A 16,376-nucleotide genomic window follows, 5' to 3' on the forward strand; every position below is an offset into this window, starting at 1 on the left:
GGAACCAATGGATTAGGTTCTTCCCATGCTGGAGCTAAATCTCTGGTTATTGGATTCAACATACGGGTCCTAACCACTAAAACAGAAGACCGTTTATACGTTTTTTGAAGGGACTGCATGAAAAAAGCGTATAAATGAAAAAAAAAAACGTATAATAGGTATCCGTTAATATGTATTCGACTCTGAAGGGATTGATTTAAAAAACGTATAAATGATCAAAAGGTATAAAAGAGAAACGCATAAACGGTGTTCCAGAGTTATTCTTTCGTTGAGGCTTTTTTAAGGTTCTTAACGGTTACAAATGCCGCCAAACAGTCAAGGGTGACTACTTTTACAACAAGCCCCTCGCATGGAAATTCTCCTATGAATGAACTCTCTACAACTTGTTTCACCTCCAGCGTACTAACAATGTAAAGAAAACAACCTAACCCACTTTTTGCGATATATCCACTAACCTGTGATAGCGGCGTTTCTTAGCTGCCGCTAGTTGCTTCTTACTTACTTTTTAACATGTAATCTAGAAATAACCTTCATTTTTTCCGATTGTCCAAAGGAGTTTTTGCAAGAGGAAAAAAAAGGAAACCTTCTAATAAATGTAAAATGCGTTTTCTTCGAACATTTTTTAATATTATTTTTTAAATCTTACTCTATTCATTATTAACAAGTGAGAAGTTTTTATAAAAAGATTGCAGTGTGTGTATGGGGGGGGGGGGCACTTTGCACCGAAAAACTCATTAGGGGCTGTCTATAAATTATGTCATACTTTTTTTCAATATTTTCGAACTCCAACCCCCCCCCCCTCTTGCCACAAAGTGCTACACTTGACCTTACACTTCCCTTGTTCTTTTGTCACATGTCAGATTTTGTTTCTTCAAGACCCCCCCCCCCCCTCTCACAAAAACAACTACAACAATAAAATTGATGCTCTCTAGAAAAGCAGCATTCTTCAATAAAAACCGATATTGAAGCGCTCGAACCATTAAGCAGCAAACATTTGACGCATCATTAATTCTGCTTTACTTGGAGAAAAAGATTTAAAATAAAATTTTATTTTTGTCTTACAACTTACGAAAACAAGACAACTTTTAAAATTAATTTCAGATGCTACTATTTCTATTCTACTGTTTCAATCTATTTTACTTTTCTACTTTAATATTTATTTATTTCGCAATGTTAATTTAAATACAGTATAAAGCTTCGTGATTTTCTTTCTTTCTTTTTTTTTTTCTTTCTTTTGTTTATTTTCGCTTAATATGTTCCCGCGTGTTTATTGAAGAAATTGTTTGGATATACCTAAACACAACGAAAATTGTTTTTCGCGGAAGATTAATATTACGTTACATGAAGTTTTTATCTTGAAAACGTTTAAAAGGAAAAGTAAAAACTCTTATCCCCATTACAATCACTATTATATTTTTCATTCCCAAACGTATTTGTTATATTTTCGAGCGGCCAAAACTCATATGTGAGTTTAAATAAAAAATATATAATGGAAATAGTACACAAAAGCGCTTTTTATTTGTTAAAAATGCTAGCGTGAGAATGCCGCACTTTTTAAAACCTATATAAAACGAAGAGTTTTCAAAATAACAATGAAAAGATGAGTTGAAATACGTGACGTCACTTTGTTCGAGTGGAACTTCTTACGTGGAACGAGTTACGTCACTGATAGAAGAATAAAATTTTCCCCCCGAAGATCGCAGAGACGGAAAACTACCAGTTGTGTGAACGAAGAGCTCTCAGAAGCGCAAGGCTCAAAAATGACCGATAATGTTGTGTTTTATTGGACCGCAAATAAGTTAGAAGTCGAAAGGTATTTTTTTACCACCGGGAATACAACATGGTCTTTTGGAAGACCTTCGCTCGTTTTATCCCAGCCGCCGACGCTTCGCAGAGAATCGAATACAGATAAAGATCAATGTGTGAAATTAAAATTTGCTAATACCGACATGAGGGTGAAGAAGTATTTATCGTTTAGCCCGGGAAGATTGGAAAAAAGTACAAACTTGACGCTGAAGGATCTGGTGTTGCCGGAAGAAATTTCAGAACGACCGGTGAAGATTCAGTGTGAATTTACTGTTTATTCCGTGTTCGATTTTAGTGTAGCTCCTGTACCAATCGGTCCAGTCGGTCCCATTGGAGATGTCGAATTGTCGTCGTTAATGGGACGAGTAGAAAAATTCGATTGCTTGTCGAAAAATCTTCTTTCGTTGTTGACAAGTGGCGACTTTTCTGATCTCGTCCTTAGCTGCCAATCAAGAGAAATCAAAGTCCATAAAGCCATTTTGTCTTCTCGTTCGTCAGTATTCGCTGGAATGTTTTTGCACCAAATGAGGGAAAACATTAACAATCGGGTTGAGGTTGCAGACATTGAAGCAGACGTGCTGGTGGAATTGATGTCGTATATTTACACCGGTGTGGCTCACGATTCGGATTTGGACATCATTAGTGGCTTGTTCGCAGCAGCTGAGAAATACGATCTGCAAGAGCTCAAGAAGGTTTGTCGTTGTTTTTTGCAAAATAAACTTTCGTTGGATACAGTTACGGATATTATTGTTTTAGCAGACATTTATAGTGACTCAGAACTCAAAAATACTGCAAGAAAGTATATTCTAGAACATTTCGAGCAATTACGAACACTTGAATCTTGGAATAAATTTTTGAAAGAGCATCAAAACTTAGGCGTGGAAATTCTCAGCAGCGTGATGGACGCTTTGTTGCTACAAAAATAATCGACGAAATGTTAATATTTAATATGTGGGTTCATAGCACGAAAATCTGTGATATAATATAAGGTATGAATTGCGAAAGAAAAGTTTATTGTTATAGTCATATTGTTATTTTAGCTGCTATTTATAGTGACTTAGAGCTTACTGACTGCAAAAAATTGAATATTTAAACAAATTACTAACTCTTAAAAGATGGAATTCTTTGGATGGATTCAATTCAATGGGGTGGTTTCCAGTGGTGGCGCTAGGAAATCCCCGACAGGGTGGCAAACTTGCCCGACAGGGGGGCATAGCCAAATTTTACCTTTGCAAGATTCCCCCCCCCCCCAGAGCCTGATCATCCTGACATTGGACATGGGGCACATTTCTATTTCAGGAAATTCATTTTGTGCCCCCCCCCCCCATTCCAGCTTTTTTTTTATATGTTGAAGCAATAAAATATTTATTTCGTTACTTGCATTTTTACACAACCGTAATAAATTTGGTGGTACCTCATATCACAATGTAATATATACATTTAAAAAGTAGAAGATATGTAGTAGTATACGATAAATATATAAATGTGGTTAAACTTTGCAATAAACCGTAAATACCAAAATGATCTATCATATAACTTTTAATAGTAAATACAGACTAAATTTGGAGTGGTTTTCTGATTTGCAAAGAGATCACACTTTTAAGGCGAATTTTTAACAACAAATAGATTTTTTCCTTGTTTTGGCATTTGCAAAACTATCAATGATATCATTGTACTCTAGATTCTGAGTGAAATCATTATTTATTTTTAATTAACATGATAAATTAAGGTTATTTTGGGCCCCCCTGAAATCTAAGAGGAAGGGCCTGTGCCCCACATGCCCCTGCGGTAATCAGGCTCTGCCCCCCTCCAATTCAAGTGATAAAGAAACTAATCATTTTTTGCTTCTAAGGACACGAATTCCCTATAAAAATTAAAAGCAAAAAATAAAAAATTTAAAATAGATAAAATGAAATATGTAGGGAAAAAAATCAAATTTTAAATGAAAAACATGAAACTAGGCTTTTGTGAGCAGGGTCATGCGAGATCAATAAACTAGAACTGTATGAGAATTAGATATTGACGAAAAGTCTGACTATGATGTAAAATCATTATAAATGTGTGCCCAACAGAATTTTATGCAGAGAAAGAAACTTAACAACAGGAATTTAGTTGTGCTTGTAGAAATTAGGGGGGGGTCCGGGGGTTCCCCCCCCGGAAATTTTTCGAAATTGTAGCTCTGAAAACGCAATTTTAGATGATCTTCGGTAATTTCATGGAGAGAAGGATTTGGGTGCTCACCCCCAAAGAATTTTAAGAAATTGAAGTCCAATAAACGAACTTTTAGTCGATCTGTAATGGTATTTTATAGGGAGTGAGAGTCGAGGTGCACCCCCGAAAAAGTTTTAAAATTAAAGAATCGAAAACGCAATTGTAGGTCATGTTTGGTAACGTTAGAGTGATGGGGTTATTGACCGATTAAGATACTGAGGGTCCCTCCCCCCCCCCCCTTCCGTAATCAAACCTTATAAACACACAAATTTACGGAGGGAAATTCCCATGGCTCAAGGTTATAGCAGTGCTCATCCACTAGCTCAAAATATTTATTGGGGAGCAGAGAAACCCACATCTTAAGTAAACAAAAAAAAAAAGAGCAACTAATATTAAGTTAAAAAATTCAAAAGAAACTTGAGCCCGATGCCTAGCTTTATATTAAGATGAACCTCGCGAGTCAGAACACGTATAAAATTAAATTTATTTATATTTTCTTTCATTATATTATTTTTCCGGGATAACTTGGGAAAGCATGGAAAAGGGAAGATGATTACAACTACTAAGTTTTGCTAGCGCAAAGCAGAATCAAGACAAAAAATTGAAAATATTTTGAAGAGCCTAGTTTGCTAAAACCCATTACAAGTATTTTATTTGATAACAAATAGAAACTGGGAACGGGTAAAAATTTTGCGCTAAAAAAATTAGAAAAGGTGCAAATTTTTACGATTTTTAATTAATTTGTATGGTAATAAAAGGTCTACATCGATTAGGCCTAGCTGGTGGTGGATGGAGCTGACGGGCAACCGGGCTAATCAGATAAATAATCATGATAGTTTCATAGGAGCTGCACACATATTTCATTCCTAGATTTTTACAAATATCATCGTACAAATCACAGCTATTTGGAGGAAAATGTGTGGGCCGCCGAAGCATGTTTGAAATAGAAAATAAAAGTTAAAATGTAGTGAGCGAGATTTAAATTATTGAAATGAATAGTCACACCAGCAGTTCTAAGCAAGAAAAATGACAGACTCCGACTTCGGGAATTTTAGAGCTTTCGACTCTGATTCCACAAGAACTGGCAGGGGATTTTAAGGGAAAATGATCGACTCCGACTGCTGAATTTTTAAACCTTCGGCTCCTGACTCCGACTTCTTTACCTCAAAATCAGTCCGACTTCAACTCCTCACCCGTTGGTTCTAAGTTTTTGAATGTACTAAACGAAAGTAATGTGTGTGTTTTGTGTAATCCAAAAAAAAAAAAAAACGAAACTTGATAATATGATCGGCACTATGCTAAACTCGGTAACAAACGAAGGTGAAAAATCGCGAATCTCGTTTTTCAAATTCAATGGTTTGCCGTAGTACTCAAAAAGGGCTATTACCAAAGAATATAGATAAGGGAGAAGAACTTTCACTTCGAGACCGGTTTGTAAGCTCCGCAGAGAAAATAAATTACTAACGAAAACATGTTTTGGGACAAAAGCCGACATTTAGGAACAAATTCGTCGCCAACGGTGAACTGGCTTGGCGGAGGGTTGCCATTTCCTCGCGGGAGTCGGGGAGACACACCCCTTATGGAGATTCTAAAGCCTTTTGTATCTGAAGATTTGAAGAGTTCCAGATGTTCAATCGTTCCTCTCTTTTAACTAATGTACTCATTTGCTACTGTTGAAAAACCGCAACTGATACCGCGATTTTTCTCTTTGAGTGGGCCTGGAAGAAGTGTCATCGCGCCGTTCGACCCCTGAGCGTTGTGCGAACTAATGCATCTACTAATCAGAATGAATTCGCCCTAAATTTCCCCTTTTACTGATCATTGAGGGAAGAAACATTATTATTTATTTCCACTTTTGCTGATTTATATCATTGAGGTTGTAAAAACAAAATAACCTTTTTGGTCTGCTACGGGAGTTGTTTTAGGGGAGTATTCTTCTTTTTTTTTAATTTAAAGAAATGGTTTAAACGAAGAAATAAATTTAAAAGTTTCTCTAGCAGCTCTAGTTTTCAGATAATTTCAGCTGCTTTACCCAAATTATGCAGTTTTAACTCCATTTTATGCATTTCTAAATCAAAGTGTAGGCTTCTGAAAGAAGGACTGCCTCCAGCATGTTTGCTCTGCTATAATCAGTTGGCAGTCTAGTTACATTCAGAAAAACTCACTACATGAAGTAAATATCTAGTAAGTTTAGTAACAAGGCTTCACCGAATTGCGGTCAACTTGTAAGTTCTTGCAATGCATATATTCGCTTTGCGTGATGTGTGACGAATTGGATCTTTGTATGTAATATTTTCAGGGTCCGGCTAATGTAGACAATAAACAAAATTTTTTGGGTGTCCTCTACAGTCAAACCTTATAAACAAAAGCATTAATAAAGAATCAGGGGTGGTAGTTTCAGGGGTGTTCAGGTGTTAAATCACTTATTCAAAGCAACCCACACTTGTACACATGAAAAACTAGATAAATTCAGGAGAGTACCTTAATTTTCTTACATAGAAACTGCAGCAATTTTAGTATTTTTGGGGCTCTTAAAAATTGGGGACCCATGGCCAACAGCCTAATTGGTCTGGTTGGTAAAATTTGATTCTTTTGTATAATACACTTTGAATAAAAATTCCATTATTTGTTTTTCATTTGATCTATGGATGTAACTTAAACCCATGTCACAAATATTTCAATTTATTTATCATTGCATCTGAGCATATTTCTAGTGAAATGTAGTGTTGTAATTAATTTGTTACCCTGACAACAATAAGAAATGTAGTGATATGGAAGCAAACTAATGAACTAATCATGTAAATATTCTTATTTTATGTAATAAAGTGTTTCAGTGTATTATGAATTTTATTGACTCAAATTTTTAATGCAATCTTTATTTTTGATGCAAACAATACAATTGGGAAAATGAGAATACATACCAAACTGATTGAAGTCAAGGTAAATTTAATATAAAAGGAAATAACTAATGAAATTGCCTATTGATCATTAGAATATTAGCTCTATATAGGCTGTAGTACACATTACGTAGCATAAAAAACATTGTTTTACGAAAAACATTGAATCATTTCACCAGAAATGAATTGAATTTGTGGGATCAAAGCTATTTTTTAAATTAGACATCTTTCATTACTTTTCATCATTGAAAGACTATCACTCATTATCATGTTACCGACCTTTGTAAAAAATTATTATTATTATTATTTTTTTTTTTTTTTTTTTTTTTTGCACAATCTAAAACATTTTCACTTTTATTAGATTCTGTTGAATTTGTCAAAGTGAAGTTTCAGTACGAGTTCTCTCGAGTACATTTCGGGACGAAAATAGTTTTAAACATGAGTTTTTAATTGTTTCCATCCAGGTATAACTATTTTGAATAGTTTCGTACGGCGAAATGGATCAAGCTTATTCTCTTCCTACTTAATCATGGAAAATTATCGAACTTTATCGAATATCGGAGCAACTTGCTCGCTTAATAAGGGGACCCACTAATGATTTTTGGAAAACTGCTGAATGATCCTAGTCGTTGTTACTTTTTAGGAAACTCTGTAAAGATACATTTACCGGGCTTTCCCCCTTCCCCATCTCTCTTATTAGTTCTGTCTTCTCTTCCTTTCCTCCGAAAACACCAATCACTACCCATCACCCCCAGAGGCACGGAAGAAAAAGCTATGTCCGTAAGGTTAGTTCCCCCTCCCCCCCCCCCCCCGGAGATCATCAGTGAAATTGTTAATGAGGTCTAAGGATATCAATGGTGCAATACTGTACTGCCGTGTGCAGGGGAAAAGCAGTAACTGCAAATTTTTCATTTTTGATTTTTTTGCATTTTTGTCATCTATTGTGCGTTATCTTTACTGTACAAGCTCGCTTATTTGGTTTCCGCTGAAAATAACGCGCGAAAAAGACGTCTCTAATTCCAACACTTTCCTATTGTTAGCATTAAATCCAAAACGCGTTTCTTCAAATATCTTGAAAAATCATTTCTGCAGTTACTGCTGTTTACCTGCACAGGGCAGTATGATAAGGTTTAAGGCGAGCTGAACGATGGTTTTTCTTGATCGTAGGAGGTCTGTGATGAATTTCCCTACTGAATGGAAAACTGGTAGTCGGCCCCGCTTAAACGAATACCGTGAGTTCCAAGAAATATTATTCGAATCAGCGGGGAAATTTTATTTATTTTTCCTGATTAACAACGTTTGTCTTAAAACGTTATAATAAATCAATATCTAAGTAATAGAAGAAACATGTTTTTTATTAAAAAGCGTTTTAAATAAGCTAAGTAAATAAAAGTACGTATGAAAATCATATGTCACTTACAACTATGGGTGGTGAATCTTTGTTCCGACACCTTTTTTCAGTTAATATTTTTTGGAGACAGTCCATAATAGTGAATTCCTTGCTCAAGGTATTTTGGGAGCACCTTTCAAACTTCAATTACCGTGTTTTACGCAATTAATATCTATCAATTTCTTATCTTCTGCAATGTTTATATTTCGTTGCGTTTTTTAATTTAATTATCAACTGTCTGTTGGTAATGGCAACGATAAAAAAAAATAAATCGAATAGTGGATATGCTTTGATGGATTATGAATGTTTTTTCCCCCGCCGGTTGTTTGCCGAAAAATACAATTTTTAATTTTTGCTTCAGTAATTGCTCTTAATTAATTTTTTATGTATTCAAAAATTTTCTCAGCTAAAACATATGCGAAAGCTGATCACTATTATTCGATTAACCGGGGAAATCGTTCGATTAAGCGGGATCCCTAACATTGCGAAATGTCTAACATTGGGAAATATTCGGTTCCTGGAGATTTTATTCGTATAAGCGGGGTTTTCGTTTATCCGTTACGAGATAAGGCGGGGCTGACAACATTGTGTTTCCATTACGATCCAAGTGCGCAGAACAAAAATTGACTTATTTTGTAAACAAACAAATAACAGAATTTTTTAAAAAATACCAAGAACTTTTCATAATGAACTCAAAAAGTACAAAATAATTTTTCTGGGTCACAAAGGACAATTTAAGAATTCCTGTAGTTTTTGAAAATGACACCACAAACGAAGAAAAGTGCGGCTCATGTCATGAAGAGGATTTATTATTATCTAGCTTTCAATCATAACTTTGAGTGTTGAAACATGCATATTTTTGTTATTGGGAAAGTTTGGTTTGAAATGACTAGAACCGCACTTTTCTTCATTTGTGGTGTAATTTTCGTAGAATTTTCGAAAAATACAAGAATTCTGATCTAGAAAAGCTATTTTGTCCTTTTGAGTGCATTATGAAAAGTGCTTGGTATTTTTAAAAATATTCTGTTCTTTTATTCTTTTTAGTGTAAATGTATTTCAGAAATAGAATAATTTTACCCTCACGTTTTTCATATAAATGCTCCCGACAAAAAGGGAGAAAACCTATGTACGTGTCTAAAACTTTAAGCAGTAGGCACTAAAATTTAATCCTTGTTCCTCTGTAGGATTTATGTTTGCTAATTTCATGATTGCTTCAGAGGAGCCTTGATTTAAAATTTTCATTATGATTGCTTTTAACATTAGTGTTGAAAGGCAACAAAATTTGTAACAATGGGTTTTATATTTAAACATTTAATGAGGAAATTACATGAAACTTGCGGTTTTCCATCTTAACTTAAATAATTATTTTATTTTAGAATTTTATTTTTTCAGCGCTAAGTTGTACCTTAAGATTAAGCAAATCATTTAGTGAAATCCCGAAGTCTCTAAGTAGTCTAATAGCAGAGATATAAGAGAAACCAGGCCTCAGATTTCTCCGAGACAATCAGGCCAAGTATAATAAAAGTGCTTAAATAACAGAATTAAAAAAAAAAAAATACTAAGCACTTTTCATAACGCACTCAAAAGGACAAAATAACCTTTCTGGGTCAGAAAGGACAATTTAAGCATTCCTGTAGTTTTCGAAAATTCCAAGAAAATGACACCACAAACGAAGAAAAGTGCGGCTCAAATCATGAAGAGAATTTCTTATCATTATATAGCTTTCAATCATAGCTTTGAGTGTTCAAACATGCATATTTTTCTTATTGGGGAAACGCTTTTTGTGTTCTCAAGAAGCATTATGATATTGAATGCAAAATAAACCTAATATTTACTCTTTGTTAAGCTTTAGTAGTTCAAAATAAAAAAAAAAAACTCTTAAAAGTGTTACATGACGTTGTGTATTTATCTCTGTACTTTTTTGAAAAACCTTCTTCATATAAAAACGCTGTCCGAAAAGGTGATTTTCAGGAAAAAGTTATAAAGGTCACTATATATGTGTCGTGGAAAAGGTCTGCGGACTGATTTCTAGTTGATAAGGATACAATGCGAACATTTATCGCTTGAAATCTGAAGACTTTTATTGTCTTAAAGTTAAAATTGCGGAATAAAACGCAAATGCATATATTCACAAGGAACGATAAAATTAAAAATTTTAAAAACCTCCGATTGAGTCGCAACTGCAGAATCAAGAGGGAAAATTGAAAATCCTTTTAAAAGTCTTATATTATTTAAAATCAAAGTCAAGTATTTTTTTTTTTTTTTTTTGCTATTAAATTGAAACTGGCAACAAATAAAAACTTTAAATCACTGCTTTTAATTCCCTTGTTGGTCAACAATGAATGGGGTCGTTTCCAAAATTTTAAAAGTATTTTTTTCTGAAAGAGCATGCTTAAAAACACAGGATCTGACAATTTTTTAAATAATTTGTTTAAGTTTAATATTAAAAAAAAATGCTAAAATCTGCGCGCTTTCATTGTTTACATTTCTTGTCTATGACATCACAAATGATGAAATGCCATTCTGTGTTGCCATTCACAGAGCAAAATATTTAATTCGCATCTTTACTCACGTGTATTGGCAACGATATGGTTAATAGCAAGCGTAGAGCTCAATTTTAATTGGCTTCTTGATTATCATAACATGGAAACGCGGTACAAAGATGCGTCAAAGAGCATCATTTGTGACGTCACCAAGACCACGCTTTGTTTGAAAAATCGGACATATTAAAAAATTAATTAAAAAATAACTGTTGGAAAAATGAAAGAATTTTTTGGGTTATGTCATTTATTTATTTATTTATTTATTTTTGCTTATTCAATCAATTTTAGTGACTAAAAGTATTACTTTTGACTGAAGGAAACAACCCCATTCGGTTTTCAATCGCGTGAATAAATGCTTAGCGGTTATTAAAATCTGCATTAAAAAAGTCATAATTCGAATTTTATGAAAGATAGAAGCTCCAAACACATTTTATCAGAAGGCGGAAAAAATTTCTCTTTATTTTGGTATTAAATTTTAAAATTTTTAACTATGTTCTCACTGCAAAAATCGCGAAAAACATTTCAGAGGTTTTTAACTAATATCTTCGTTAATTAATGTCATCCAAAAACACAACCTAGCTAAAAACACTCCCGATCAACTCCCCTTTCGATTTTTTTTTTAAATTTTTTTTTAAATAAAGCTGTCCGTCCATTTTGGCCCTAGAGTGCGACAGACAGATACACACACATAACGGGAGCTCAGATTTTAAGAAAATGCATATATCTTGAATAATTGCAAATTGCTTATCTCTACTATATCAGTGATATAATTGATTCACGTGCTTTAAGAAGTACTGCGGAACTTAGAATTGGATATGGAGAATGTCCATCCGTCTCAATTTTTCAGGCTGGCCAAATTGATTGAGAAGGTAATTCAATAAATGATGAATTCCTTTTTTTCGAAGATCTTCTAACAATTGTTTTACAACAACATGAGGGGTATTTAGCACGTTTGGGAACAAATAACAGACGTGTTTAGCGTTTATCAAAAGTCTAGAACATTTTGACTGCAAAAATCCACAGTGAAAAACACACGAACACAATGAAAAAGTATGTTTTGGTTTTTCCAGTAACTGAAATAAAATATTTAGATTTCGGATGTTTAGTTCTGATGTAAATTAGTATGCTAATTAATTAATATGTTGAAGTTTGCTGATCGTTTATTTAGTACTTTTGATATAAAGTTATCTTACCAACCCACTAGTACTCTCATTTTAGAATTAAGAGAGGGGGGGGGGATATGTAAGAGGTAAAAATGTCGCGTAAAAATGAATAAGTGAAAGGGAGGGGGGGGTTCACAAGCGGTTTCTTTATAATATCTGATACCAGGGTCCACCGACTGATGACAGGCCCTGGTGTTAAGCAAATTGTGATTTAAAAAAAGGACAAAAAGAAAAAAAAATCGAAGTGAAAAACAACGCATGTTTTTTTTTTCCGGCAAAATTAATTTATTTTAAGGATTCAAAATTTTTACTCGTTTCATACTTTTGCGCCATTCTAATTTCGCCCCAATTCTTTTAAATCACGTATCGCTAACGTAATAACTTACGCTTGACGATTCTACAATGACTTTTTTACTACCCTTTAGCAATGAACCATCGTACAAATGAGACTTAATTACCTCCCTTTCAGCGCTTCCGCAGAGGGGAGAGAAGAGAGAAAACATCTTCACCTCCGGATTCGCATTGCAAATGCAGCGACATCAGCATTGGCGATTTAGTGCCTTTTCGATCATTCAAGCACGCTTTTTCCCAAACTTGTCTCGCCAACCTGTTCCTTAATGTCGGCTTCTTGGTCGAACCACTTTCTCGTCAGGGGTCGAAAGGAAGGTTACATACGTTTCTACCGGAGTGGAACATCTTTGCGTGTGAACTATCTTTGCTATTACTACTGTACACTCCCGATTATCCCCTGAATTGAGTGGCTCAGGTACCGCGGATAATCCGAAAAAGGTTTAAAACCAGAGGTAAAGAAGACAGAAATTATCTTTTGCTTGAGAATGATTGTATTGTAAATAAAACGTGAAACGTTTAAAAGAGATGCGGCATTAAAAAATATGTGTATTTCAAGTTCTACAGAATTAAAATAAACTAAAATTTAAATCAGGAACTTTCCGTCAACCTAAAACATTCAACAGCCCAGAAGTGAAAACAGTGTGTGACCACAACAAAAAAGACCCCATCAGAGAATTCCCAGAAGACCTGTAGGCGTTTTCTTAACCTTTCTCAATCGGAACAGATGATAAAGATAATGTCTTATGCTCTTTTAAACTAGGGGTCTTCAGTAAACACATGTGTTTTACCGAAATTAGCTGAACGCTTTCCCTTGAGGCACGTGTCGTCAAAGAGAAGTTGATGACAATGCATACCGACTTTCACGTTTTTTGAGAAGGAGCACTTGTCGTGGGAAAGGGAAAAAAAATCTGGAACGAATTGATTTCAGATCCGCGTTTTTGAAGAACAAAAATTTTCAACTATTTTTTTTTCTTTTTCCGAGACTTTCGCAGATAATCCACTCGTGGATAATCGAGAGTTTACTGTACTTCAAACAATAAGATTTACACTTAATGTTATTTATAAAAATCAAAAAATTGAAAATAACTAAAGCGTCTGGTGGACAAAAATATTGTTTCGGCTCTCCTGAAAAGAGCCAATTTTTACATTCGGTAGTTTTGCATAGTGCCGACGATATTACGTCATAAACAAACTTATTAAGTATCAAAGTGATTAACATTAATTGCACCAGTTTCTTTTGTGTAAGGTTTTTCTCTTTTCTTTTTTTTTAAATTAACTATATACCTAACTTTTTTCAAGTTTTTTGAAGCATTCATAATTCGAAAATGCATAACCATTAGTTTCAAACTTTTTATTGAACATGCCAGTTGAAATGGTCATAATTTCAAATTTCAAGTTTTAATTCTCTTTCCAGACTAAAGGGGGAAAATGTAAATTCAAAGCCTTACCCCAAAATTTATCTACATAGATCATTTTTGCAGATCTACGGAGTCGGAGGGCCGGATTTAGACTTAACGGGGCCCTAAGCCATTTTAGGTGTGGGGCCCCTTTTGCAGTTTTAACAACGTTTCTCTCGGTGGTGTAAGAGAGGTACTTTTTTTTTATAATTTTTTTCTCCTTGACAATGTCGGTCTCTTTCATCTGATACATACAGCAATACTTTAATTTTTGATGATCGTGTTTTAATGTGTTTTCCCTGATGTGCTGTGTTGGATTGACCTTAAGAGGGGAAATGTTATCAAGAAAGTCACACATGACTCCCCTTTAAGTGGAGTATAAAATATTCCCAATTGTAGGGGGCCCGGGGATTTCTTCCCCGGAGGAAATTTTGAAAAATAGATATAAAATTCTGCATTTTGAAGCCTTATAAGATGTAGTTGCAACTACAAAAATATCAGGACAGAAATAGGCAAAAAAAACTTTTTTTGAGTTATAAACTCTTTCAAAAATTAAGATAATACACAGTAAAAATTGTTTTTGATTCGAAAAACCAATGACAGCAGTCGACAGAGAGAAACAGCGCGGGAAACGAAAAGACAACGCATTGCTTCGTGCTCATGCTCACATTGGCTTTCGATACAATTAATTTTTAATCACCCCTCTAACTCACCGAAAAACAATTCAACTCCGACTCCTTTACCTTAAAATCAGTTCGACTCCAACTCTCACTCCGACCCCGCAATCACTGGCAGTGTTACAGGCATTGAGGGAAAATGACTCCGACTATTGGAATTTTTAACCTACAAATGCCGACTCAGACTCCTTGTCTCCAAAATCTGTCCGACTCCGACTGCGCAGCACTGCTTTTGTACACTATTTTAGTACTTGAAAAAAAAGTATATTAAAAAAAAAGAATATAGCTTGCAAAAAAAAAAAAAATTAAACAAGATTGAGTCTGGTATCAGTCTGTAAGTTGGTTTGATCGATCTCGAAGGAGCAATGTTGACTTTTGAATTGGACTTGGTCCGATCAAATGATTACAGCGGTCTGGGCTAAGCGCAGCTTTTACTTTAAGTTAGAAACATGAGTTTCGACTACATGATAACATCTGAAAAAAAAAAAAAAAAAAAAAAAAAGGAAGCAAAATGTATGTTTTCAATTGCTTTTAACACATGATTTATTTATTTATTTAATTTTGCCTTTTCCAAAAGGTTTGCCCCTCCCCCTCCCCCAAGCATTTTTCTCAAAAAGAACCCAAACCCGATGCATTATCAACCCGACGTTTAATAATCTAATGATTGTTTAGTTGTGCCAAGCCTGAATGTTTAGTAAATCATTCTTCATTCCCAACAAAACTATTATGCAGCCTACAAACAAGATCAATATAAGTTTTTGAGAAAAATGTATTTAAAATGTTAAACATCTATTTGCTTTTATTATATTAGTCCAAAGAATTTTTTTCCTGCATTTAGCATTTGAAGACAAGACATCATTGCACTAAAAAATTAAAACATTAAATCTACTTTAGTACACTTCCTTGTATGAGGTAAAAAAATCGTTTACTCATCGATATGTTTTGTTGCAGAATAATCAACAATAATCAGAAAAGTTGTAAATAACTATAGTAATAACTTACTTGTAACTTCTGAGTGAAAATAAAGTACTAAGTGCGGTCTGCGTCTGCGGGATCCTGCACACTTGACGTGCTGATGAAGAGCTGTTTAGCGAATGTAATAGGAAAGCAAAAATCTCCGAAGCATGTTTTTTCTTCCCCGATGACAACCCCCCCCCCCCCCATATCCCCTCTCGTCTCGTCCTGGCTATTGTCATTCAGTACGTATTTCTCTTGTAACCCGATGACGACGCCTTAGGTCTGACCGTTAATCACCACTGCATTCTGCAGGGACGGGGATGGTACTCTTTTAGTCTAAGTGGACACCCTGAGGTCAAAACCAGCTCATCGACACCCTGCATCGACAAACAGAAATTTCAAGGATCAAAACACACCATTTCCCCCGTAATAGCTATATTTTGTCACCATCTGGACGACGTTATACGGACTCGGGCTAAACTTGCCTCAAAGGGGATTGATTTTTGTTTCCATTTATATATATATATATAAGATACTTCTACTTTTTTCTACTAATTTTTTTTTCTAGTTCATATATGAGAAAATTTTATTATTTACGATAAACGCCAAAGCAAACAGATTCCCCGACGAAATACTAAATTTTCCCCGACGGGGGGGCAAGACGCTTCCGACGAGGGGGCAATTGCCCCCCCTGCCCCTCCCTTGGAGCCACGTCTGGTGGTTTCCTTCAGTTAAAAGTACTACTTTTAGTCATTGAAATGGGTAGAATGAGCAAAAAAAAAAAAAATAAAAATAACATGGACCCAGAAAATACTTTCATTTTCCCAAGTTTTTTTAAATTAATTTTTTTAAATGTCTGATTTTTGAAACAAGGCGTGGTCGTGATGACGTCACAAATGATGCACTTTGCCGTATCTTTCTACCGCGATTCCACGTTATGATAATCAAGAAGCGAATTAAAATTGCACTCGACGCTTGCTTTCA

The 16,376-nt window shown here is 34.7% G+C and overlaps 1 protein-coding gene across 1 annotated transcript; it reads left to right on the plus strand.

The window, feature by feature from the left end:
- Positions 1–1,735: 1,735 nt before the first annotated feature.
- LOC129230030 (speckle-type POZ protein B-like) lies at positions 1,736–2,870 on the plus strand. Its single transcript, XM_054864414.1, has one exon. It carries the CDS (start codon positions 1,761–1,763, stop codon positions 2,730–2,732), a length of 972 nt encoding a protein of 323 aa, XP_054720389.1. The 5' UTR covers positions 1,736–1,760; the 3' UTR covers positions 2,733–2,870.
- The last annotated feature ends 13,506 nt before the right edge of the window (positions 2,871–16,376 follow it).

The sequence above is a fragment of the Uloborus diversus genome, chromosome 9 (genome assembly GCF_026930045.1).
Source record: "Uloborus diversus isolate 005 chromosome 9, Udiv.v.3.1, whole genome shotgun sequence".
NCBI lineage: Eukaryota > Metazoa > Arthropoda > Arachnida > Araneae > Uloboridae > Uloborus > Uloborus diversus.

What these genes read in the sequence shown, in the direction of transcription:
- LOC129230030 (XM_054864414.1), top strand. Translation starts at nt 1,761, where the DNA reads ATGACCGATAATGTTGTGTTTTATTGGACCGCAAATAAGTTAGAAGTC.